The 25,775-nt window shown below is 40.7% G+C and overlaps 1 protein-coding gene across 29 annotated transcripts in view; it reads left to right on the plus strand.

Moving 5' to 3' along the window:
* Positions 1 to 25,775, plus strand: part of TTN (titin) — a 238,208-nt gene that overhangs the window by 209,631 nt on the left and 2,802 nt on the right. For all 29 annotated transcript variants that reach the window (XM_074548385.1, XM_074548386.1, XM_074548390.1 and 26 more), the window contains 32 exons: positions 290 to 586; positions 686 to 1,273; positions 1,370 to 1,672; positions 1,799 to 2,095; positions 2,544 to 2,831; positions 2,917 to 3,216; positions 3,315 to 3,617; positions 3,779 to 4,084; positions 4,198 to 5,964; positions 6,060 to 6,356; positions 6,936 to 7,223; positions 7,317 to 7,616; positions 7,697 to 9,763; positions 9,854 to 10,156; positions 10,239 to 10,544; positions 10,633 to 10,923; positions 11,040 to 11,339; positions 11,447 to 11,752; positions 12,001 to 12,306; positions 12,405 to 12,686; positions 12,905 to 13,498; positions 13,600 to 13,887; positions 14,013 to 14,312; positions 14,763 to 15,065; positions 15,342 to 15,644; positions 15,761 to 16,345; positions 16,477 to 16,782; positions 16,874 to 17,173; positions 17,414 to 17,989; positions 18,082 to 18,387; positions 19,045 to 19,638; positions 19,756 to 25,700. In XM_074548385.1, coding sequence (XP_074404486.1) covers positions 290 to 586; positions 686 to 1,273; positions 1,370 to 1,672; positions 1,799 to 2,095; positions 2,544 to 2,831; positions 2,917 to 3,216; positions 3,315 to 3,617; positions 3,779 to 4,084; positions 4,198 to 5,964; positions 6,060 to 6,356; positions 6,936 to 7,223; positions 7,317 to 7,616; positions 7,697 to 9,763; positions 9,854 to 10,156; positions 10,239 to 10,544; positions 10,633 to 10,923; positions 11,040 to 11,339; positions 11,447 to 11,752; positions 12,001 to 12,306; positions 12,405 to 12,686; positions 12,905 to 13,498; positions 13,600 to 13,887; positions 14,013 to 14,312; positions 14,763 to 15,065; positions 15,342 to 15,644; positions 15,761 to 16,345; positions 16,477 to 16,782; positions 16,874 to 17,173; positions 17,414 to 17,989; positions 18,082 to 18,387; positions 19,045 to 19,638; positions 19,756 to 25,700 — 19,895 coding nt within the window. The remainder of the gene's footprint in view (positions 1 to 289; positions 587 to 685; positions 1,274 to 1,369; positions 1,673 to 1,798; positions 2,096 to 2,543; positions 2,832 to 2,916; positions 3,217 to 3,314; positions 3,618 to 3,778; positions 4,085 to 4,197; positions 5,965 to 6,059; positions 6,357 to 6,935; positions 7,224 to 7,316; positions 7,617 to 7,696; positions 9,764 to 9,853; positions 10,157 to 10,238; positions 10,545 to 10,632; positions 10,924 to 11,039; positions 11,340 to 11,446; positions 11,753 to 12,000; positions 12,307 to 12,404; positions 12,687 to 12,904; positions 13,499 to 13,599; positions 13,888 to 14,012; positions 14,313 to 14,762; positions 15,066 to 15,341; positions 15,645 to 15,760; positions 16,346 to 16,476; positions 16,783 to 16,873; positions 17,174 to 17,413; positions 17,990 to 18,081; positions 18,388 to 19,044; positions 19,639 to 19,755; positions 25,701 to 25,775) is intronic.

The raw sequence follows: 25,775 nt of genomic DNA on the forward strand, positions 1-25,775 counted from the left end.
AAAATAATATGTGTTTTAAAGTGTTTGCTTCAAAATAATGTCAAAAGCTTTAAATCTACATACAGTAAAAGAGATCATTTTTGTAGGCATGTCTGTGGTTTTGCAAATAAAAAAGAGCTAACTAATAGCTTGAATTTTAAATTTTGCTTGGATTTTACTTAAAATATTTCTAATATACAAATTGGTTTAAAACCACATTTTCTTGATGGAGATTGTGTTCCTTTGTAATTGCTAATATAAAAAGTCAGTATCTTCTATATTGTTTAACCTGTTGCACTTTTTTTCTCAGAAAAACCCAGCCCACCAGAAAAGCTAGGAGTCACAAACGTCACAAAGGACAGTGTTTCTCTTTCATGGCTAAAACCAGAACATGATGGTGGAAGCAGGATTGTTAGCTACCTCCTTGAAGCTCTTGAGAAAGGACAGCAAAAATGGGTCAAGTGTGCGGTTGTAAAGACAACTCATCATGTTGTCCATGGTCTTAAGGAAAACGTTGACTATTTCTTCAGGGTGTCTGCAGAAAACCAAGCTGGTTTAAGTGATCCTAAGGAACTGCTGCTCCCTGTTACAGTTAAAGAACAATTAGGTACGCTTCCTGGCATGAGACAAAAGTCACATTCAATTGCATTCATATTTTAAAAGATGGAACATCCTTTTAATGGTTTGGAAATGTTTTCTTTTTCAGAATCTCCTGAGATTGACATGAAGGGCTTCCCTCATAACACTGTATATGTTCGAGCAGGATCAAATCTCAAAGTTGAAATCCCAGTTTCTGGAAAACCAGTGCCAAAGGTGACGCTGTCCAGAGATGGTGTTGCACTGAAACCTACCATGAGATTTCACACAGAAACCACTGCAGAAAGTCTCATCATTAACCTTAAAGAAAGTGTGGCTGCTGATGCTGGCAGATATGACATTACTGCTGCAAACTCAAGTGGCACTACAAAATCGTTTGTTAATATTGTTGTGCTGGATAGACCCGGTCCTCCTGTTGGTCCTGTTGTCCTTAGCGATGTCACTGAAGAGAGTGTAACACTCAGATGGCAACCACCAGCTTATGATGGTGGAAGTCAGGTTACCAACTATATCGTACTGAAAAGAGAAACAAGTACTGCTGCTTGGTCTGAAGTGTCTGCCACTGTAGCTAGAACTGTTATCAAAGTTATGAGGCTCACTACAGGAGAAGAGTACCAATTCCGCATCAAAGCTGAGAACCGCTTTGGCATCAGCGATCACATAGACTCCCAGTGTGTGGTTGTCAAGCTTCCTTACAGTGAGTAACATGCTTCTCATGGTATACATTGATGTTTTAGCGCTCTCATGTTGAAAATACAGTTTTGTTAACAATCAATTCTTTTGTTATCATCAGCTACACCGGGCCCTCCTTCTACACCATGGGTCACTAATGTTACCCGAGAGAGTATTACTGTTGGATGGCATGAGCCAGTCACTAATGGTGGCAGTGCTATCACTGGATATCACCTGGAAATGAAAGACAGAAATAGCATTTTATGGCAGAAGGCTAACAAGACCCTTATTCGTACCACTCATTTCAAAGTCACCACAATCAGCGCTGGCCTTATCTATGAATTTAGAGTTTATGCAGAAAATGCAGCTGGCATTGGAAAAGCAAGTCGTCCTTCTGATCCAGTCCTTGCAATTGATGCTTGTGGTATGTACTCTCTATGAAATAATGAAACCCAGCAGTTTTGTTCCCCTGTCATAATCTGTTCTGTACAATAAGACACTATTCAAAATAGCTGTTAATTATTGACAATATTCTTGTCTCCTTCTGCAGAACCACCAAGAAATGTTCGTGCCTCAGATATTTCCAAGACCTCTATCACTCTCTCCTGGCAGAAGCCAGCATTTGATGGTGGTAGCAAAATCACTGGATACATCGTAGAAAAACGTGATCTTCCAGATGGCAGATGGACAAAAGCTAGCTTCACCAATGTTATTGAGACTCAGTTCACAGTATCTGGCCTGACACAGAATTCCAAGTATGAATTCCGGGTCTTTGCAAAGAATGCTGTCGGTTCCATCAGTAATCCCTCAGATGTTGTGGGTCCTATCACATGTGTTGATACATATGGTAAGTGTTTAGCAATGACATAATGATATCATTTTGGTGTACTAGGACAATGGCTGTGCTGTTTTGTAGATTCATGGTCTTTTAAATATATGGAAGGCTAGTTTAGAGTAATTAATTCAAGAAGCATGACTGTGAGCATTTGAGCATGATTGTAAGGAGCATCTCTGGCTGTGTCTCCATTTTTTAAGTCTTTTGGTGTCTTTATTCTCTGAACAAAAGAAGTCTGCCCATAGTTCAAGTGGTTATATTTATACATGTAATTGTCTTTTCTTCATAGGATAAGTTCTAACTTATTCTAGGTTTATGATTAAAGTTATGTATGTGCTCTTACTTTGATCTGTATTTTTAAAACACCTTTAACTATTAGATTAAATAAGGCAGTATTATTTGGGGAATTTATTAAATACAGGGCTACAACAAACATGTTTTTAACTTATTTTTTCTTAAGGTGCACCTGAAATTGATGTGCCACCAGAATATACAGAAGTGGTGAAATACAAAGCAGGAACTTCAGTTAAGCTAAAACTAGGCATCTCAGGCAAGCCTATACCCACAATTGAATGGTTCAAAAATGGCAATGAGGTACTAACCAGTGCACTAGTGTCTTTTGAAAGCACAACAGAATTTGCTTCTATACTCATCAAGGATGCAAATCGACTCGACAGTGGCACCTATGAATTGAAATTGAAGAATGCCATGGGTTCAGCATCAGCCCATATTAGAGTACAGATACTTGGTAAGTCTTGAGATGCACGTGCATTTTACTATTAAACAATAATTCAGCAGTGAATACTTAACATCATCTTTCTTCTGCTTCACAGACAAGCCAGGACCCCCAGGTGGACCGATACAGTTTAAGACAGTCACTGCTGAAAAGATTACAATAATGTGGGACCCACCAGCAGATGATGGCGGTGCACCTATAACACACTATGTTGTTGAAAAGCGGGAAACAAGTCGGGTTGTATGGTCTTTAATTTCTGAAAAACTGGAGGGATGTATCATAACTACAACAAAACTCATCAAAGGAAATGAGTATGTGTTCCGTGTCCGTGGTGTGAACAAGTTTGGAATTGGTGATCCACTGGAATCTGAACCCGTTATAGCCAAAAATTCATTTGGTGAGAAATAAATTCTATAAAATAACTTATGCAACTGAATTGTTTTGTGTACTGTTTGTAAGTAGCTCTGATTTACTGACATATGATTTTTTATTCAGTTACACCTGGACCACCTAGTACACCAGAAGTCACGAAGATAACCAAGAATTCCATGACTGTTGTCTGGAGTAGGCCCACTGTTGATGGAGGCAGTGAAATATCAGGATATTTTCTGGAGAAACGTGACAAGAAGAGTCTGAGTTGGTTCAAGGTCTCTAAAGAAACCATTCGGGACACCAGACAGAAAGTAACAGGTCTGACTGAAAACAGTGAATATCATTTCCGAGTTTGTGCCGTCAATGCAGCTGGACCAGGTCCCTTCTCTGAGGCTTCTGACTTCTACAAAGCTGCAGATCCTGTTGGTAAGATTCAATGTGCATTTCTTCCAATAGGTTAGAAAGCAACGGAAAATTAGTGGTTAGGCTGGGATTATAGCAACGTAATTGAGGGCAGATTTTTCTTCCTCTTACAATTAATGGGATTCTGATTGTTGTTTTTTTTCCCCATAAACTATCATTTACAGATAAGCCAGGCACACCAACAAAGCTGAAAGTTGTGGACACAACCAAGACATCTGTTACCCTTGGCTGGATTAAACCTGCCTATGATGGAGGAAGTCCAATTACCCACTATGTGGTGGAGAAGAGGGAAGGTGAAGAGCAAGAATGGACTGTAGTCAGTACCAAGGGAGAAGTGAGAACAACTGAATATGTTGTATCCCACCTTCAGCCAAGTGTTAATTACTATTTCCGTGTATCTGCTATGAATTGTGCTGGACAAGGAGAGCCTATTGAAATGACGGAACCCGTTCAAGCTAAAGATATTCTTGGTACTGTATTTCTTTGTGATTTATCATTTTCCTGTGTGTTTGGGGTTTTTTTTAAACCATTTCTTATTTTACATTCCAAGTATGCATTATTAATTTTTTATTTATTTCCACAGTGGCACCAGAGATTGATCTGGATGTTGCTCTTCGGACATCTATTGTTGCTAAAGCAGGTGAAGATGTGGAAATAACAATTCCATTCAAGGGAAGACCTCCGCCAACAGTCACATGGAGAAAGGGGGACAAGAATCTTGGGACTGATGAAAGATATATCATCCAAAACACAGAATCATCTACACTACTTGTTATTCCTCAAGTTACACGAAATGATACAGGAAAATATGTTCTTACAATTGAAAATGGAGTTGGAGAAGCAAAATCATCATTTGTGAATGTAAAAGTACTTGACACGCCTTCTGCATGCCAGAAGCTGCAGCTCAAGCATGTTTCTCGTGGCACAGTTACACTGGTCTGGGAGCCACCTCTCATCAATGGTGGTTCTGAAATAACAAATTATGTTGTTGAAAGAAGAGATGCTACAAAGAGGGCCTGGTCAACTGTTACAACAAAATGTTCTCATACCACCTTTAAACTGACTAACTTGTCAGAAAAGACTGCCTTCTTTTTCCGTGTTCTTGCTGAAAATGAAATTGGTCTAGGTGAACCCTGTGAGACAACTGAACCAGTGAAAGCTGCCGATGTACCTGGACCTGTAAAAGACCTAGCCATGAAAGACTCTACAAAGAATTCTGTTAAATTGCAGTGGAGCAAACCTGACTATGATGGTGGTAGCATTATATCGGACTATGTTATTGAAAAGAAACTTCAGGAAGAGAAAGAATGGACATATGCAGGCACAAGCAAGAGCTGTGAATTTGTAGCTGACAAACTTAAAGAGCTTTCTGTCATGGAATTCAGAGTCTTTGCTAAAAACGAAAAAGGCATGAGTGACTCTGTTACTGTTGGACCCATTACTGTGAAAGAACTTATTATAACACCTGAGGCTGACCTTTCTGATATTCCTGGAGGTCAGATTGCAGTAAGAATTGGACATAATCTGCATGTTGAATTGCCCTACAAAGGTAAACCTAATCCATCAATGAGCTGGCTCAAGGACAACCTCCCTCTTAAAGAAACAGAACATCTTCGTTTCAAGAAAACTGAAAACAAGATAAGTTTAAGTATCAAGAATGTGAAAAAGGAGCATGGTGGCAAATATACTTTAATTCTTGATAATGTAGTCTGCAGAAAGTCATTCACAATCACTGTAATCACTCTTGGTCCTCCATCTAAGCCAAAAGCACCTTTAAGAATAGATGAAATCAAAGCAGATAGTGTAGTTTTGTCATGGGAGGCTCCTGATGATGACGGGGGAGGAGAAATTACTGGCTACAGTATTGAGAAGAGAGAAACATCGCAAATGAACTGGAAGCTGGTGTGTTCAAGTGCTGCCAGAACAACCTTCAAAGTACCAAACCTTGTTAAAGATACTGAATATCAGTTTAGAGTTCGTGCAGAAAACAGATACGGAGTGAGCCCACCTCTTGTCTCAGCGGATGTTGTGGCAAAGCACCAGTTTAAACCACCAGGTGCCCCAGGCAAGCCTGTTGTATACAACGTAACTGCTGATGGAATGAGCATTTCTTGGGATGCTCCCGTTTATGATGGCGGTTCGGAGATTATGGGATACCATGTTGAAAAGAAGGAAAGAAACAGTATTTTGTGGCAGAAGGTTAATGTTGCATTAATATCTAACAGAGAATACAGGATTACTGGACTGCTTGAGGGCCTGGATTACCAGTTCCAAGTATATGCTGAAAACGCTGCTGGTCTAAGCCGAGCTAGTGAGCCAAGCAAATATACTTTGGCAGTCTCTCCAGTGGGTAAGTGAATAACTAATCACTCATCCAAGAAAATTCTGTTCTTGTCGATTATTGTGAGCAGTAATAAAAATAAATCTTCATTATTTTCCTTTCAGACCCACCTGGTACTCCTGATTACATTGATGTCACTAGGGAAACCATCACCCTGAAATGGAACCCCCCTCTGCGTGACGGAGGCAGTAAGATTGTGGCTTACAGCATTGAGAAGCGGCAAGGAAGTGCAGACCGTTGGCTCAGGTGTAACTTTACTGATGTCAGTGAGTGCCAGTACACAGTCACGGGGCTCAGTCCAGGTGACCGATATGAATTCAGAGTGCTCGCAAGAAATGCTGTTGGTACCATCAGCCCACCTTCACAGTCTTCAGGCTATATCATGACCAGAGATGAAAATGGTAAGAATTATTTTTAATATGCTTGGGTATGGAAGCCAGATAGCTTCTGGCTGTACTGATGGGAAGTGGGAAGTCAAGGGGCAAAGAACTTGTGACTGAGGTCCTCACAGTCAATTCAGAACATTTATGTTCATACTCCAAGGTGGGAGGGTCTAAATTAAAGATCCAAATCTGGCAGACATACATAATAATCAATTGCTGAAAAGCATAGCACTCTACATTGCTCTTGGATAAGCAGCAGCAGCAAAATTGGAAAGAAGGCACGGACTGTAATATTCCTATGCCCAGAATAATTTCAAAATTAAAATGTGCCTCAAGTCGCTTGGCATACTATTAACATCACATATTAACCGTACCTTTCACCTTCATATATGTGCAAATATATATATATATGATGCACTTATGGATAGTTACAGGAAAAATAAATTTATCATTCATATAATAACTACTATTTGGAGAATGACATTCTGTAAGGCAAATAATTTTATATTTCACAGACTTTTATAATTAGTACATTTAGGAGAGTACCAGAAAAGTATTTCGCTATATGGAAATTGATTTATATTTTTCCTTTTTTAGTTGCTCCAACAATTGAATTTGGTGCTGAACACTTCGAAGGCCTCACTGTTAAAGCTGGAGAGAGCATTAGACTTAAAGCTCTAATCAGAGGACGTCCAGTACCTAAAGTGACATGGTTTAAGGATGGTAAAGAGATTGATAAAATGATGGGTATAGAAATAACTACAGCTATTGGACATAGTACAATCTTCATTAGAGATGCTGTCCGGGAGCATCGTGGAGTATACACAGTAGAAGCCAAAAATGCATCAGGCACTAAACGAGAAGATATTACCATCAGAGTACAAGGTACTGCACCAAGCACTTTCAGCATGCTTTTTTAAAAATAGTATTTTATTATAAGTGTCAGCAAATTATAACTCTGAACCTTTGATATTGCAGACACACCAGGAAAAGTTGGTGGACCAATACGATTCACAAACATCACTGGAGAAAAAGTCACATTATGGTGGGAGCCTCCAGCTAATGATGGCTGTGCTTCTATTTCTCACTACATAATTGAAAAACGTGAAACCAGCAGGATTGCTTGGGCATTAGTTGAAGATAAATGTGAAGCTTGCAGCTATACAGCACTTAAATTAATTAAGGGCAATGAGTATCAGTTCCGTGTCTCTGCAGTGAACAAATTTGGAGTTGGCAGACCATTGGAGTCTGATCCAGTTATCGCACAAATACCTTACAGTAAGTTTCCACCTCCTTCTGCACAAATACCCATGGAGTTACCATCTTGTCCTTCTAATGACATTTTTCTTTGTTTTTAGCTCTCCCTGATGCACCAGGAACTCCAGAGCCTACCCATGTAACAGGAGACAGTATCACACTCACATGGGCAAGACCAGAGTCAGATGGTGGAAGCGAGATAAATGAGTACATTCTTGAAAGGAGAGAAAAGAAGAGCATGCGCTGGGTTAAAGTATCCAGCAAGAGGCCCATTACTGAGAACAGATACAGAGTAACTGGCCTTATTGAAGGCAATGAGTATGAGTTCCATGTCATGGCTGAAAACGCTGCAGGGGTTGGACCTCCAAGCGATGTTTCGAAGCTGATTAAATGCAGAGAACCAGTCAGCCCGCCAAGTGCTCCTAATGTTGTCAAGGTGACAGACACATCAAAAACTAGTGTAAGCTTAGAGTGGACAAAGCCAGTTTTTGATGGAGGCATGGAAATAATTGGGTACATCATTGAGATGTGCAAGGCTGATCTTGAAGCATGGCAGAAAGTCAATGCAGAGACTGTTATTGCTACTAAATATACTGTTGTTGATTTGGAGGCAGGAGAACACTATAAATTCAGGGTTAGTGCTGTCAATGGTGCTGGCAGAGGAGAAAGTTGTGAAGTTCCTGCTTCAGTCCAAACTGTGGACAGGCTTTCTGCGCCTGAACTTGACATTGATGCAAACTTCAAGCAGACTCATATTGTAAGAGCAGGTGCAAGCATTCGTCTGTTTATTGCCTTCTCTGGAAGGCCGGTTCCTACTGCGGTGTGGTCCAAAGCAGATGCTAATCTTAGTTTGCGTGCTGACATTCAAACAACTGATTCATTCAGCACATTGACTGTAGAGGAATGCAATAGAAATGATGCTGGCAAGTATGTCTTTACTGTGGAAAACAACAGTGGAAGCAAGTCTATTACATTTACTGTCAAGGTTTTGGACACACCTGGTCCACCAGGTCCTATTACCTTTAAAGATGTGACTCGAACATCTATTACTTTAATGTGGGATGCTCCTGTTCTGGACGGAGGTTCTCGTATCCACCACTATGTTGTGGAAAAACGTGAAGCAAGTCGTCGTAGCTGGCAAGTAGTGAGTTCAAAATGCACTCGACAAATCTTTAAGGTCACAGATCTAGCAGAAGGTATGCCATATTACTACCGAGTATCAGCAGAAAATGAATATGGTGTAGGTGAACCCTGTGAATTAACAGAACCAGTTGTGGCCACAGAAGAACCTGCTCCACCTAAGAGATTAGATATTGTTGATACAACCAAATCTTCTGTAGTTTTAGCTTGGCTTAAACCTGATCATGATGGTGGTAGCCGTATTACTGGATACCTTCTTGAAATGAGACAAAAAGGATCTGACTCCTGGACTGGAGCTGGACAAACCAAGCAACTTACTTTCACCGTTGAAGGCCTTGTGGAGAACACAGAATATGAGTTCCGGGTGAAGGCAAAGAATGATGCTGGCTACAGTGAGCCAAGAGAAGCTTTCTCTTCTGTTATTGTTAAGGAGCCACAGATTGAACCAACAGCAGATCTCAGCGACATAAGCAGACAGCTTATAACATGCAAGGCTGGAAGCACCTTTACTATTGATATACCAATCAGTGGGCGCCCAGCTCCTAAAGTGACTTGGAAACTTGAGGAGATGAGGCTGAAGGAAACTGAAAGAGTGACCATCAAGACAACAAAAGACCGAACCACGCTGACTGTAAAAGACAGTATGAGAGGTGACTCTGGTAAATACTATCTTACACTTGAGAACACTGCTGGTGTGAAAACGTTTACTGTCACAGTGGTAGTCATAGGAAGGCCAGGTCCTGTCACTGGCCCAATTGAAATATCGTCTGTATCTGCTGAGTCCTGTGTGTTGACTTGGAAAGAACCTGAAGACGATGGTGGCAGTGACATTACAAACTACATTGTAGAAAAACGTGAATCTGGCACAACAGCATGGCAGCTGGTGAATTCCAGTGTGAAACGCACACAGATCAAAGTCAGTCATCTCACAAAATATCAAGAGTACAGTTTCCGAGTGAGCTCAGAAAATAGATTTGGTGTCAGCAAGCCAGTTGAATCAAAAACAGTAGTTGCTGAGCATCCATTTGGTAAGTGAAACACTTCTAAATTTGTTCTTTTCTTCTGACTGAGGTATTTATAGTTACTAACATTTTCCTCCCCACCTTTTTCATGTCTAGTCCCACCAAGCCCACCCTCAAGGCCAGAAGTCTATTCTGTGTCTGCAAGTGCCATGGCCATTCGCTGGGAGGAACCCTATCATGATGGTGGCAGCAAAGTCATTGGATATTGGGTGGAAAAGAAGGAGTGCAACACCATCCTTTGGGTGAAGGAGAACAAAGTACCATGCTGTGACTGCAACTATAAAGTCACAGGGTTGGTGGAAGGCCTAGAATATCAATTCAGAACCTATGCTCTAAATGCTGCAGGTGTTAGCAAAGCTAGTGAAGCTTCCAGACCTGTAGTGGCTCAAAATCCAGTTGGTAAGTATTACTTTTAGAGGTATGTTGTTACTTAAGCTAAAATAGGATTCCATTTCTCATTTTTTCTGCTTTATTCCTCCAGATCCACCAGGAAGACCAGAAGTAACAGATGTCACCAGATCTACAGTGTCGCTGAGCTGGTCACCTCCCCTTTATGATGGTGGAAGCAAAATAATCGGATATATTGTTGAGCGCAAACCATATAACGAATCTGGTGATGGACGTTGGCTGAAATGCAATTATACCATTGTCTCAGAAAACTTTTTTACTGTGACAGCTCTTAGTGAAGATGAAGCCTATGAATTCCGTGTACTAGCAAAGAATGCTGCTGGTGTGATTAGCAAAGGATCTGAATCAACTGGTGCTGTCATTTGCAAAGATGAATACAGTAAGGAATATTTACTTGGAACATTTAGAAACATGATGTTCTATTTTTAGTACTGTCATGTAATTTTTTTCCAAATCTCTTTTTCCAGCACCACCAAAGGCTGAACTTGATGCCAGACTGCAGGGAGAAGTTCTGAGCATTAGGGCTGGATCAGATCTTGTTCTTGATGCAGCCGTTGGTGGAAAACCAGAACCAAAAGTCTTCTGGTCCAAAGGTGACAGGGAACTGGAGCTATGTGAGAAGATATCTCTGCAATATACCAGCAAACGAGCTATTGCAATTATCAAGTTCTGTGACAGAAGTGATAGTGGAAAATATACCCTGACAGTTAAAAATGCCAGTGGGATGAAACAAATTTCTGTTGTTGTCAAAGTGCTTGGTATGTATCCTGTGATTAGTATTAATACTTAGTACACTGAAAAAAATCAGCATTCTTTTAAATGAGAAGCTTTTCCTTAGCCACTAATGACAGTATTTATTTTGATTCCTACACAGATTCACCAGGTCCATGTGCAGGCAAAATCACAGTTAGCAGAGTAACAGAAGAGAAATGTACTCTGGCATGGAACATTCCTGAGGAAGATGGAGGTGCAGAAATCACTCACTACATCATAGAAAGGCGTGAAACCAGCAGGCTTCACTGGGTTATTGTTGAGGCTGAATGCCAGACTTTATCAACTGTGGTAACAAAACTTATTAAGAATAATGAATACATTTTCCGTGTGCGAGCTGTCAACAAATATGGACCAGGTGTTCCACTTGAATCAGAAACTGTGATTGCCAGGAATGCTTTCAGTGAGTGTTACTACCTTCCATTCTGCATCAGAATTTGTGGAATAATTCTCATGGATAAACAATGTGTTGAACAATCTTTTTTTTTTTTTCTCACCTTTATAAAATAGCTATTCCAACACAGCCTGGTGCTCCTGAAGAAGTGACCGTTGGCAAGGAGCATATCATTATTCAGTGGTCGAAACCGGAATCGGATGGTGGCAGTGAGATTAAGGACTATCTTGTGGACAAACGAGAAAGGAAGAGTCTGCGCTGGACACGAGTGAATAGAGATTATACCATTTATGACACCAGATTGAAAGTCACTGGTCTCATGGAAGGGGGCCAGTACCAGTTCCGTGTCACTGCAGTGAATGCTGCTGGAAACAGTGAACCTAGTGAAGCTTCACAATACATGTTGTGTAAAGAACCATCATGTAAGTTTCTATATTTAAAACATATTTTAATATTTATTTTTAATAATGGAGCATTAACTCACATTGACACTTTAACTAAGAAACCCATAACCACACATAAACTCACTGAACTAGATAGTATTGGAATAACTTAAAAACAGTTACAGTTCATATTAAATGCATTTCCTAGAATTAGCTGTCTGGAAATTGGTTTTGACTGTAAAATGTTTTATGTACCAATATAAAATGCATTTTCTTTTTTTTCAAAGACACTCCTGCATCACCTTCAGTTCCAAGAGTTGTGGATACTACAATGCACAGCATCAGTTTAGCATGGTCAAAGCCCACATATGATGGTGGTGCTGACCTCTTAGGCTACGTTCTTGAAATGAAAGAAGAAGGTAGTGAACAGTGGTATCGAGCACATACTGCCGCCACTCTGAGGAATGCTGAGTTCACCGTGACTGGTCTTAAAACAAACCAGAAATACCAATTCCGAGTTGCTGCAACAAACGTGAATGGTATGAGTGAATTTAGCGAATCATCAGCAGAAATAGAACCTGTGGAAAGAATAGGTAATTTGAAAACCTAATGTATATTTTAAGGAAACTATATTTTCCTTTAGGACTTTTGTAAGATTAACTAATTCTGTATTTCTTATACCCTTCATCAGAAACACCTGAACTTGAGCTTGCTGATGATCTGAAGAAGACAGTTACAGTCAGAGCTGGTGGTTCCCTGCGCCTAATGGTCTCTGTATCAGGCAGACCTGCTCCTGTAATCACATGGAGCAAGCAGGGTGTTGACCTTGTGAGTCGAGGCATTATTGATACTACAGACAGCTACACTCTGCTTATTGTGGATAAAGTTAATCGGTATGATGCTGGAAAATACATCATTGAGGCTGAAAATCAATCAGGAAAAAAATCTGCAACTATTTCTGTGAAAGTGTATGGTAAGTACTGCTACAATTGTATATGAGCATTACAGTACTCTGCATGCTCATTGCTCAGAAATAAGTGTCATTCATTTCCAAATACATAATTTCTGGAGCTGTGGTAGTTTATAAATCAAATCCCAGCATTTTTGTTTTATGCAGAAGTAATCATTGACTGTAAAATGAAAGGATCCAAAAAGGGGGGGAAAAAAATCTTGTTTGTTTGTTTGTTTTAGACACACCTGGTCCACCACCTGCAGTGAGAGTTAAGGAAGTATCAAAAGATTCTGTGACACTTACTTGGGACATTCCAGTCATTGACGGTGGAGCCCCAGTCAACAATTACATAATTGAGAAACGTGAAGCTTCCATGAGAGCTTACAAGACAGTCACTACCAAATGCAGCAAGACATTTTACAGAGTTACTGGACTTCTGGAAGGAGCTTTGTATTATTTCAGAGTACTACCAGAAAATATTTACGGCATTGGTGAAGGCTGTGAAACATCTGATGCAGTACTGGTATCTGATGTCCCCATGGTACCACAAAAACTTGAAGTGATTGACACCACTAAATCAACTGTTACACTTGCCTGGGAGAAGCCACTGCATGATGGTGGCAGCAGATTGACTGGCTATGTCATCGAGGCCAGCAAGGCTGGAACAGAAAGGTGGTTGAAGGTGGTGACATTGAAGCCTACTGTCTTCGAGCATACCATTATCTCTCTCAATGAAGGTGAACAGTACTTGTTCAGGGTCAGAGCACAGAATCAGAAGGGCGTGTCAGAACCACGGGAGATTGTCACAGCAGTGACAGTTCAAGACCGAAAAGGTAGGTATCTGCTGTTGAAAACAATAGGGTCAAACTTATACCAAAAGAATGTGATAGGTACAAAACAGGTATTTAAAATATCAATTATTTGGTTTCCTTAGTTCTACCAACAATTGACTTCAGTGGAATACCTCAGAAGACAATCCATGTACCTGCTGGCAAGCCCATTGAATTAGCCATTCCAATTGAAGGACGACCACCTCCAACTGCATCTTGGTTCTTTGCTGGTTCTAAACTAAAAGAATCAGAACGCATCAAAATGGAGACTTCTGCCAAAATGGCCAAACTAACTGTGCGTGAGACCACCATACATGACACAGGGGAGTATACACTTGAATTGAAGAACACAACTGGAACAGTTACTGATGCAGTAAAGGTTATAATCCTTGGTAAGAGTTCATCAAAATAATTGTCCATAACCTTCCTCCATTCAAACTTTTACATGAGAAATATGATTGGTTTTTTGCACCTGTTTCGTAAGCTTCTCTTTTCTTTTTTTAATTTTCTTCCCTAGACAAGCCTGGACCTCCTATTGGACCTATCAGAATTGATGAAATTGATGCAAATTATGTGACCATCTCATGGGAGCCTCCTGAGCTGGATGGTGGAGCTGCCCTTAGTGGTTATGTGGTAGAACAGCGTGATGCTCACCGTCCTGGATGGCTGCCAGTTTCAGAGTCAGTAACTAGGACAACATTTAAGTTCACCAGACTTGTTGAAGGCGCAGAATATGTGTTCCGTGTAGCTGCTACAAACCGCTTTGGAATTGGATCTTACCTGCAGTCTGAAATTATAGAATGCAAGAGCAGAATCCGTAAGTCTTAATTTTTGTTCAATGTCTATCTTTAAAATTAAAAATATATATTTAAATTGGCTTATATATCCACAGATATAATAGAATTTTCTAGATGTTGCTACTTCCTTTTGCCAGATAAAATTGTACATTATAATGCACAGTAATTGTGTTATTTTCCAGAGGAAAATATTCCATCCATAAATCTATGTGGGTATTATAGATGTACTGCACAGAATGTGGATGGTAAACTTGGATTTTCTGCTCAGGTCTACCATCAGTCTTGAAAAAGTTCTCTACCCCATTACAAAACAAGGAGTTTTACCTGATTTGTAAATTACTTCAGTACCTACTAATAAAAGAGTTTGATAAGACATTGATATTACATTGTTATTCACAATATGCCACATCATACTGGTATATAAAGTCGTCTGACACTTTCTTCACTAATTCCATGTCATGTTTTTACAGGTATTCCTGGTCCTCCTGGCACTCCAGAAGTGTTTGATATCTCTCGAGATGGCATGACATTGACTTGGTATCCTCCAGAAGATGACGGTGACTCACAGATTACTGGTTATATTGTGGAACGCAAAGAAGTTAGAGCAGATAGATGGATCCGTGCAAATAAAGTTCCAGTCACCATGACTCGTTACCGTTCCACTGGGTTGGTTGAAGGATTGGAATATGAGCACCGGGTCACAGCAATCAATGCCAGAGGCACTGGGAAACCCAGCCGTCCTTCCAAGTCTGCTGTTGCCAGAGATCCAATTGGTAAGTAATTTCCTACAAATATTAAACACATGATGGTAGAAGGGAATGGCATTATGGTAGAATTAATTCTAATTTGGAGAATTTTCTGGGTGTACTAACAAATGAGATTCAGACTGAAGAAAACGAAATCATTAGTGAAAATCTTTCATTCAAAGTTTTCCTTTTTAAATTCACTATAGACTTATTAGAGATTGTAAGTTGAAAGTTAGCATTTATTTCATTTTTTGAATATTCATAGAAACAAATCCCACATGCCTATCTGATCTTCTCTTCCAGCTCCTCCAGGTAAACCTCAGAATCCAAGAGTCACTGATACTACAAGAACATCTGTCTCCCTGGCTTGGAGTCCACCAGAAGATGAAGGTGGTTCTAAAGTTACTGGCTACTTAATTGAGATGCAGAAGGTTGATCAATTTGAATGGACCAAATGCAATACTACACCAACCAAGATTCGGGAATACACCTTGACACATCTTCCTCAAGGTGCAGAGTACAGATTCCGAGTGCTAGCCTGTAATGCTGGCGGGCCAGGAGAACCTGCTGAAGTGCCAGGAACAGTCAAAATTACAGAAATGCTTGGTAAGACATTTCAAGCCTTAGCTCTTGTTGAAAGCTGTCCTAAAATTTTTTTGCCTAAAGCAGGTATGATATCATCTGTAGAGGGACATAACATGACATGTTATTTTTGTTTGCAGAATATCCTGACTATGAACTTGATGAAAAATACCAAGAAGGTCTCATGGTGAGACAAGGAGGAGTAATCAGGCTTACAATACCCATTAAGGGTAAGCCCATCCCAGTATGCAAATGGACAAAAGAAGGACAGGACATCAGCAAGAGGGCCATGATTGCAACTTCTGAGACTCATACAGAACTTGTGATCAAAGATGCAGAAAGGGAAGATTCGGGCACCTATGATTTGGTACTGGAAAACAAGTGCGGCAAAAAAGCCGTGTACATTAAAGTCAGAGTGATTGGCATTCCAAATCCACCAGAAGGACCACTTGAGTATGATGATATACAAGCTCGTTCTGTCAGAGTGAGCTGGAGACCTCCTACAGATGATGGTGGTGCAGATATCCTGGGTTATATTGTTGAGAGAAGAGAGGTACCGAAGACTGCCTGGTACACTGTTGACTCTAGAGTGAAAGGGACATCACTAGTGGTGAAAGGACTCAAAGAAAATGTGGAATATCACTTCCGTGTTTCTGCTGAAAACCATTTTGGTATTAGCAAATCTCTCAAATCTGAAGAACCAGCAGTACCAAAGACGCCTCTAAGTAAGTTTTCAGCTCAAAAAAAAAGAGAAATTAATTACTACATTATGATCGAAAAATGCGACAATATATGCAGAAATATTAATGCTGTGTCACTGGTTTTTTTTTATTGTTATTATTACCATTATTAACAGATCCGCCAGAGCCTCCAAACAACCCACCTGAAGTCCTTGATGTTACAAAGAGTTCTGTCAACTTGTCCTGGTCCAGACCTAAAGATGATGGTGGTTCTCGTGTAACTGGCTACTATATTGAACGGAAAGAGACATCTACAGAAAAATGGGTCCGGCATAATAAGACACAGATTACCACTACAATGTACACAGTCACAGGACTTGTTCCAGATGCTGAATATCAATTCCGTGTCATTGCTCAAAATGACATTGGTGAAAGTGAAGCAAGTCCTGCTTCTGAACCAGTTATATGCAAGGATCCATTTGGTAAGATAATGTTCGCATTAACAGATCTTTTGAAGAGCAGCTTAATGACATTTTGATAAAAACTGATTTTCTGTTTTATTTTAATTTTCAGACAAACCAAGCCAACCTGGAGAAATTGAGATCACTTCTATCTTTAAGGACAGCATTACATTAGAATGGGAACGACCTGAAAGTGATGGTGGCAAAGAGATCCTTGGCTATTGGGTTGAATATCGCCAGTCTGGAGAAAGCACCTGGAAAAAATGCAATAAGGAACGCATCAAGGACAGGCAGTTTACAGTAGGAGGTTTACTAGAGGCCACAGAATATGAGTTCCGTGTTTTTGCAGAAAATCAGACTGGCCTCAGCAGACCTCGAAGGACTGCCATGGCAGTGAAAACTAAGTTAACATGTAAGCAAAAATACACTGTCACCTTTACTGTTGTAATATTGTTGTAATATTGGTACATCATAAACCATGATGCTGCATTTAAGATGCTTCCTATTTTGTTTGATGTGATATTTGCTAACATGACTGTCCCAAAGGACAGTCTCTCAAGAGGATCAAGTATAAATGAAAACTAATTTACAGTAATAGAGGCAAATGTCAATAGTAATCATCATTATTTTCTTCTTATTTTCTTTATCTCAGCTGGAGAAGCACCTGCCATTAAAAAAGAAATGCAGGATGTTACGACTAAACTGGGGGAGGCAGCTCAGCTGACATGCCAGATTGTTGGGAGACCTTTGCCTGATATTAAATGGTACCGCTTTGGCAAAGAGCTGGTACAAAGCAGAAAATACAAAATGTCGTCTGATGGACGCAATCATACGCTGACAGTAATGACAGATGAACAGGAGGATGAAGGTCTCTACACTTGTATGGCTACCAATGATGTCGGAGAAATTGAAACTAGTGGCAAGCTATTATTGCAGGCTCCTCCTCAGTTCCATCCTGGCTTCCCATTGAAAGAGAAATACTATGCAGGTGCAGGTGGCACCCTCCGCCTTCATGTTGTGTATATTGGCCGGCCAGTACCAGCAATAACTTGGTTCCATGGCAACAAGCCTTTGAGAGGATCAGAAACAATTACTATTGAGAACACAGAACAGTATACTCATCTTGCTATTAAAAATGTCCAGCACAAGACTCACGCTGGGAAGTACAAAGTACAACTTAGTAACACATTTGGAACAGTTGACACTGTACTTAATGTGGAAATACAAGGTAATTCATTTTCTTTTCAGTATTTTGTGGAATATTTTTTTCAAATATTGACTGGAAATACAAATAAAAATTTTGTGCTTTTGCTTGTACAGATAAACCAGATAAACCAGTAGGACCAATTGTTATAGAGTCCATACTGAAGAATTCTGTGGTGATAAGCTGGAAACCACCAGAGGATGATGGAGGTGTTATGATAACCAATTACATCATAGAGAAACGTGAAGCCAAGGAAGGAGCAGAATGGCAACTTGTGTCTTCAAGTATTTCAGGCACAACCTGTAGAATTGTTAACCTAACTGAAAATGCAGGCTATTATTTCCGTGTTTCTGCTCAGAATATGTACGGCATTAGTGAAGCACTGGAGGTCTCATCAATAGTTTTTATAAAGCCTCCATTTGGTAAGTAGAGCCTAAAATATGAATGCCTGTATGCTCCTGTGTTTTCATTTAAGCCCAGCCCCACACAGCTGTTTGATCACTGCCCCACCTCTTGGATCAGGGGAGAATTAGAAGGGTAAAAGCTGAAAAACTCTTGGGTTGAGATAGCGACAATTTAATAGGAAAAGGGAAAGCTGCTTACACCAGCAATGCAAAACAAGGAATTAATTCCCTGTTTCCCATTCAGCCATCTCCAGGACAGCAGGGCCCCCATCACATGTAACAGTGTTTTGGGAAGACAAATGCCATCACTTCAAATGTCCCACCCTTCCCCCCTTTTATTACTGAGCATGGTGTCATATGTCTGGAATACCCTTTTGGTCAGCTGGGCTCACCTGTCCTGGCTGTGTCTCCTCTCACCTTCCCAGGCACCCCCAACTTCTCACCAGCATGGAAGTGAGAAAAAGAAGGAATGGCCTTGTCTCTGTGTAAGCTCTGCTCAGCAATAACAAAAACATCTCTGTATTATGGACCTTGTGTTCAGCACAAATCCAAAACACAGCCCCATAGTAGCCACTGGGAAGAAAGTTAACTCTACCCCAGCCAAAACCAGCATACCCTGCAATTAATTAGTAAGGCAAGCTCACTTCAGTTTTTGAACTTTGTTATTCTTTACAGATAAACCAGGACAACCTGGCCAGCCAGTAGCAAGTGCTGTCACAAAGGATTCTTGCGTTGTCTCATGGAAACCACCTGCAAGTGATGGCGGTGCAAAGATTAGAACTTACTATCTTGAGAAGCGTGAGAAAAAACAAAACAAGTGGATTTCTGTAACAACAGATGAAATTCGTGAAACAGTCTACTCTGTGAAAGATCTTATTGAAGGTCTTGAATACGAGTTCCGTGTAAAATGTGAAAATCTTGGTGGTGAAAGTGAGTGGAGTGAGGTATCCGAACCAGTCATTCCAAAATCTGATGTACCAATTAAAGCTCCACATTTCAAGGAAGAACTAAGGAATCTGAATGTGAAATTTCAAGCTAATGCCACATTTGTCTGCAAAGTCACTGGTCATCCTAAGCCAATTGTCAAGTGGTACAGACAGGGCAAAGAAATCATGCCAGATGGGGAAAAGATCAAGATACAGGAATTCAAGGGAGGATATTACCAGCTGGTCATCACGAATGTAACAGATGATGATGCCACGGTATATCAAGTTAGAGCTACCAACCAAGGAGGATCTGTGTCTGGCACTGCCTCTCTGGATGTTGAAGGTGAATGAAGGGTCTTGATAATCAAGACAAATTCATTTTAATTTTGAATATTTAGACTGTTGATGCTCTTCTCATGTGCTTTTGGTTACATGTTTTTTCTTCCTCTTTCTATTCCAGTTCCTGCAAAGATTCATTTGCCCAAAAACTTGGAAGGCATGGGAGCTGTTCACGCTCTCCGAGGGGAAGTGGTGAGCATCAAGATTCCATTCAGTGGCAAGCCACCCCCTGTGATCACATGGCAGAAGGGACAAGATCTCATCGATACTAATGGACACTACCAAGTCATTGTTACACGGTCATTCACATCTCTTGTTTTCCCAAATGGTGTTGACAGAAAAGATGCAGGGTTTTACATTGTTTGTGCCAAAAACAGATTTGGAATTGATCAAAAAACAGTTGAATTAGATGTGGCTGATGTGCCTGATCCACCAAGAGGTTTGAAGGTAACTGACGTTTCAAGGGATTCAGTCAACTTAACCTGGAATGAACCAGCTACTGATGGTGGAAGCAGGATCATAAACTACATTGTTGAGAAACGTGCCACAACAGCAGAGCGATGGATTCGTGTTGCACAGGCTCGTGATACACGATACACAGTGGTGAACCTATTTGGCAAGACCACCTACCAGTTCCGTGTAATTGCAGAGAACAAGTTTGGCCAAAGTCAGCCTTCTGAACCTACTGATCCAATTGTAACAAAGGAAGATAAGACCAGAGTATTGAACTATGATGAAGAAGTTGATGAAACCAGAGAAATTACGGCAGCTAAAGCAGGTCACTATTCTACAAAGGAGCTCTATGACAAATACATGATTGCAGAAGAGCTTGGACGCGGGCAGTTTGGCATTGCGCACCGCTGTGTTGAGGCAGCTTCAAAAAAGACTTACCTAGCCAAATTTGTCAAAGTAAAGGGTGCAGACCAAGTTTTGGTAAAGAAAGAAATTTCCATCCTAAACATTGCTAGGCACCGAAATATCCTGTATCTTCATGAGTCATTTGAGAGCCTAGAAGAGTTGGTCATGATCTTTGAATTCATTTCTGGGGTTGACATCTTTGAAAGAATTAGCACAGCTTCATTCGAACTTAATGAAAGAGAAATAGTAAATTACGTACGCCAGGTCTGTGATGCACTAGAATTTTTACATCGTCATAGCATTGGACATTTTGATATTAAACCAGACAATATTATTTACTTCACGAGAAGAAGCTCTGTAATTAAAATTGTTGAATTTGGTCAAGCCAGACAGTTGAGGCCTGGAGACAGCTTTAGACTCCAGTTCACTTCTCCTGAATATTATGCCCCTGAAGTACATCACCATGACTTGGTCAGCACAGCTACGGACATGTGGTCAGTTGGTGCTCTGACATACATACTTCTCAGTGGCCTTAACCCTTTCATTGCTGAAACAAACCAACAAGTTATTGAAAATATTCTAAATGCTGAATACAGCTTTGAGGATGAAGCATTCAAAGACATAAGCATCGAAGCCATGGACTTCATTGATCGCCTACTAGTAAAGGAAAGAAAATCTAGGATGACAGCTGCTGAAGCGCTTAATCATGTGTGGCTAAAACAGCAGACGGAAAAGACCAGCACCAAAACTATTAAGACCTTAAGGCACAGGCGTTACTATCAAACTCTAGTAAAGAAGGAGTGGAATACAGTTGTGTCAGTAGCCCGCATTTCCTGTGGAGGTGCAATTAGATCCCAGAAAGGCATAACAGTGGCTAAAGTTAAAGTTGCCCCAATAGACATTGGGCCTATTGCTGGGCAGATAAAGCATAATGTTGCAGAAGAAGGAGGCCATGCCAAATATGTATGTACAATTGAAAACTATGATGAGTCCACACAAGTCACATGGTACTTCGGTATGAGGCAATTAGAAAACAATGAGAAATACGAAATCAAATATGAAGATGGTGTGGCAACCATGTATGTCAAAGATGTTTCTAAATCAGATGATGGTACCTACAGATGCAAGGTGGTGAATGATTATGGTGAGGACAGCTCTTATGCAGAACTTTTTGTTAAAGGTGTGAGAGAAATTTCTGAGCACTACAGATGCAGAACTGTTAGAAAAGTGAAACGACGGGTTGATACTATGAGACTATTAGAGCATCCCCCAGAATTTACTCTGCCTTTGTATAACCGCACTGCCTATGTTGGAGAAAATGTCAGGTTTGGAGTAACTATAACAGTTCACCCAGAACCTCGCGTAACATGGTACAAATCAGGCCAGAAAATCAAACCTGGAGATGATGATAGGAAATATACTTTCGAATCAGATAAGGGTCTTTATCAACTTGTCATCAATAATGTCACTGAAGAGGATGATGCTGAATACAGTATTGTGGCACGCAATAAATATGGTGAAGACAGCTGCAAAGCTAAGCTGACTGTGATTCCGCATCCCCCTCCAGCAGATGCCACACTCAGGCCAATGTTTAAAAGACTTCTGGCGAATGCTGAATGTCAAGAAGGCCAAAATGTCAGTTTTGAGATCAGGGTATCTGGTGTGCCAAAACCAACGTTGACATGGGAGAAAGATGGTCAACCTCTATCCTTTGGTCCCAACTTTGATATAATTCATGAAGGTTTAGATTACTATGCTTTGCACATCAGAGATACTTTACCAGAAGACAGTGGCTACTACAGAGTTACTGCTACAAACAGTGCTGGATCTACAAGCTGTCAGGCTTATCTAAAAGTTGAACGCCTGAAATATGTCAAGCGTGAGTACAAGACAGAAGAAGAGCGGGAGAAACATGTACAGAGGCAAATTGACAAGACCTTACGAATGGCAGAAATCCTTTCTGGGGTTGAAGCTGTTCCATTGACACAAACTGCACAAGAGGCTCTCAGAGAAGCTGCTATCTTATATAAACCAGCTGTTAGCACAAAGACCGTTAAAGGTGAATATGAAGTTCAGAAAGAAGAAAAGAAGGAGAAGGAGGAAAGGAGACTTCGTATGCCATATGAGATCCCAGAGCCTCGCAAACATGCTGCTCTTGAGGAAGATCAGCAAATTAAACACTTTGTGCCTCTGTCAGACATGAAGTGGTACAAGAGGCTGCGAGACCAGTATGAAATGCCAGGGAAACTTGAGAGGACTGTTCAGAAACGCCAAAAACGTATACGTCTTTCCAGGTGGGAGCAATTCTATGTGATGCCACTGCCTCGCATTTCTGATCAGTACAAGCCTAAATGGCGCATACCAAAGCTGACACAAGACGATCTTGAAATCGTGAGACCAGCACGCCGGCGTACCCCATCTCCAGAGTATGAATATCACTATAGACCAAGAAGGCGCTCGCTTGGTGACTTGTCTGATGAGGAATTGCTCATGCCGATAGATGACTACTTAGCCATGAAGAGAACTGAAGAGGAAAGACTGCGCCTTGAAGAGGAGTTGGAGTTGGGCTTTTCTGCTTCCCCACCAAGTAGAAGCCCCCCACGCTTTGAACTGTCTGCCCTTCGATATTCAACTGCAGGAGCACAGGTCAGTTCAGAGGAAGAAAGAAAAAGAGAGCTGAGGTATTCAAGCTATCACATTCCAACTAAAGCTGAGACAAGTGCAAGCTATGCAGAGCTTCGTCAACGTCACGACAGGGCTGCCTACAGACCACCTAAACAAAAGCAAAGAATAATGGATGAGCGGGAGGATGAAGAATTGCTCCGGCCTGTTGGCACTGATCAGCGACTCTCTGGATACAGGAGTGAGCTTAAATATATGGCAGAGGAAGAAAAGAGTAGACTCAGGAGAAGGAGAGAAAGAGAAATAATGGAGATCACATCAGAAGAAGAAGAAGAAATAGAAATGGTGCAATATGCTCGCAGGGAATTTTCACCCTCCTCTAAATTACTAAGGAGAAGAAGATCCCTGTCTCCAACTTACATTGAACTGATGCGTCCTGTATCTGAATTAATTCGACCTCGCTCACGGCCTCCTGAAGAAAGTGATAGAAGATCCCCAACACCAGAGAGAACTCGACCACGCTCACCTAGCCCAGTTGGTAGTGAAAGATCTCTCTCCCGGTTTGAGAGGATGGCAAGATTTGATATATTTTCTAGATATGAGTCCATGAAATCTGCTCTGAAAACTCAAAAAACGATGGAAAGGAAATATGAAGTTCTGACTCAGCAGCCTTTCACCCTTGACCATGCTCCTCGCATTACGCTGAGGATGCGCTCACACCGGGTACCGTGTGGCCATAATACCAGGTTCATTCTCAATGTCCAGTCAAAACCAACCGCCGAAGTGAAGTGGTACCACAATGGTATTGAGCTGCAAGAGAGCAGTAAGATACACTTCACCAATACCAGTGGTGTATTAACTCTGGAGATTCTCGACTGCCACATTGATGACAGTGGAACATACCGAGCTGTATGCACAAACTACAAAGGGGAATGCTCTGATTATGCAACACTAGATGTTACGGGAGGAGATTACACTACATACTCTTCCCAGAGGAGAGATGAAGAAGTACCAAGGTCAATTTTGCCTGACTTGACAAAAACAGAAGCATATGCAATCTCCTCGTTTAAGAAAGCATCTGAAACAGAAGCAAGTTCCTCAGTAAGAGAGGTCAAATCAGAAGTGTCATCAACAAGAGAATCACTTTTATCTTATGAACACTATGCTGCTTCTGAAGAAAAAGTCACTGCAGCTGAAAGAAAATCACTGGAAGAAAGGACTTCACACAAAGCATTTAAAAGCACTCTGCCAGCAACAATCCTTACAAAGCCACGGTCAATCACAGTTTCTGAAGGGGAGACTGCAAGATTTTCCTGTGATGTTGATGGTGAACCAGCACCAACAATAACATGGCTCCGTGCAGGTCAGCCTATTGTTTCTTCAAGGCGCTTCCAGGTAACACGAACACAGTACAAGTCTACCTTTGAAATTTCTTCCGTCCAGATATCAGATGAAGGAAGTTACACTGTTGTGGTGGAAAACTCTGAAGGAAGACAGGAAGCCCACTTTACTTTGACCATTCAAAGAACAAAAATTCCTGAAAAAACAATTACATCACCTCCAAGGATCAAATCTCCTGAGCCTCGTGTAAAGTCACCAGAGCCAGTTAAGTCTCCTAAACGAGTGAAATCTCCTGAACCCATCAGCAGTCCCCCAAAAGCTAAGTCACCACCTGCAGACAAAATGGTAACAGAGAAAGTACAGTTACCAACTGCTTCTCCACCAAAGATTAAACAACATCTGAAAGCAGAAGCTCTTGGAGATAAAGTAAAGTTATCCTGTGCAGTTGAAAGCAATGTTTTAAGTGTCAGAGAAGTGGCTTGGTATAAGGATGGTAAAAAACTGAAAGAAGACCATCATTTCAAGTTTCATTATGCAGCAGATGGCACTTATGAGCTCAAAATCCAAGAGCTCATGGAATCTGATAAAGGAGAATATACCTGTGAAATTATTGGGGAAGGAGGTGTTTCAAAAACTAACTTCCAGTTTACTGGCCAAGTATTTAAAAATATCTATTCCCAGGTAAGAGGTGCAACTGAATCTCACAAAACAGTTCAGAAAGAAGATGAGTTACTTATGGTTTCTAGCCAGAAGAAATCAGTAGTGGCAACTGAAGAGAAATCTGCAGTTCAAGAAGTCATTAAAAAGTCAGTTGTTACAGAAGATGTCAGACAAATGAAAGCAGAAATTACAGCTTCTTCAACTAAAATGACAATGCCTGAAGGGCAAAAAGTGACAGTGAAGGCCAACATTCCTGGTGCCTCTGAAGTAAAATGGGTGCTGAATGGAATGGAGCTGAGAAATTCAGATGATTACAGATATGGCGTTTCTGGAACTGATCACACGCTAACTATCAAAAAGGCCAGTAATAAGGATGAAGGTATACTCACCTGTGAAGGTAAAACTGATGAAGGCATTATTAAATGCCAGTATGTTGTGACCCTTTCTAAAGAGCGCTCCAGTGAACCAGCATTCATCATGCAGCCCAAGTCTCAAAATGTCAATGAAGGACAAGACGTGTTGTTCACCTGTGAAGTCTCTGGGGAGCCTTCTCCTGAAGTTGAGTGGTTAAAGAATAATCAACCTGTAAGTAACCATTTAATATGTTTACTTGAAAAAATAGAATTATTAATAAAATTTATCTTAATGAAACCATTTTTG

This window comes from Zonotrichia albicollis, chromosome 10, assembly GCF_047830755.1.
Source record: "Zonotrichia albicollis isolate bZonAlb1 chromosome 10, bZonAlb1.hap1, whole genome shotgun sequence".
NCBI lineage: Eukaryota > Metazoa > Chordata > Aves > Passeriformes > Passerellidae > Zonotrichia > Zonotrichia albicollis.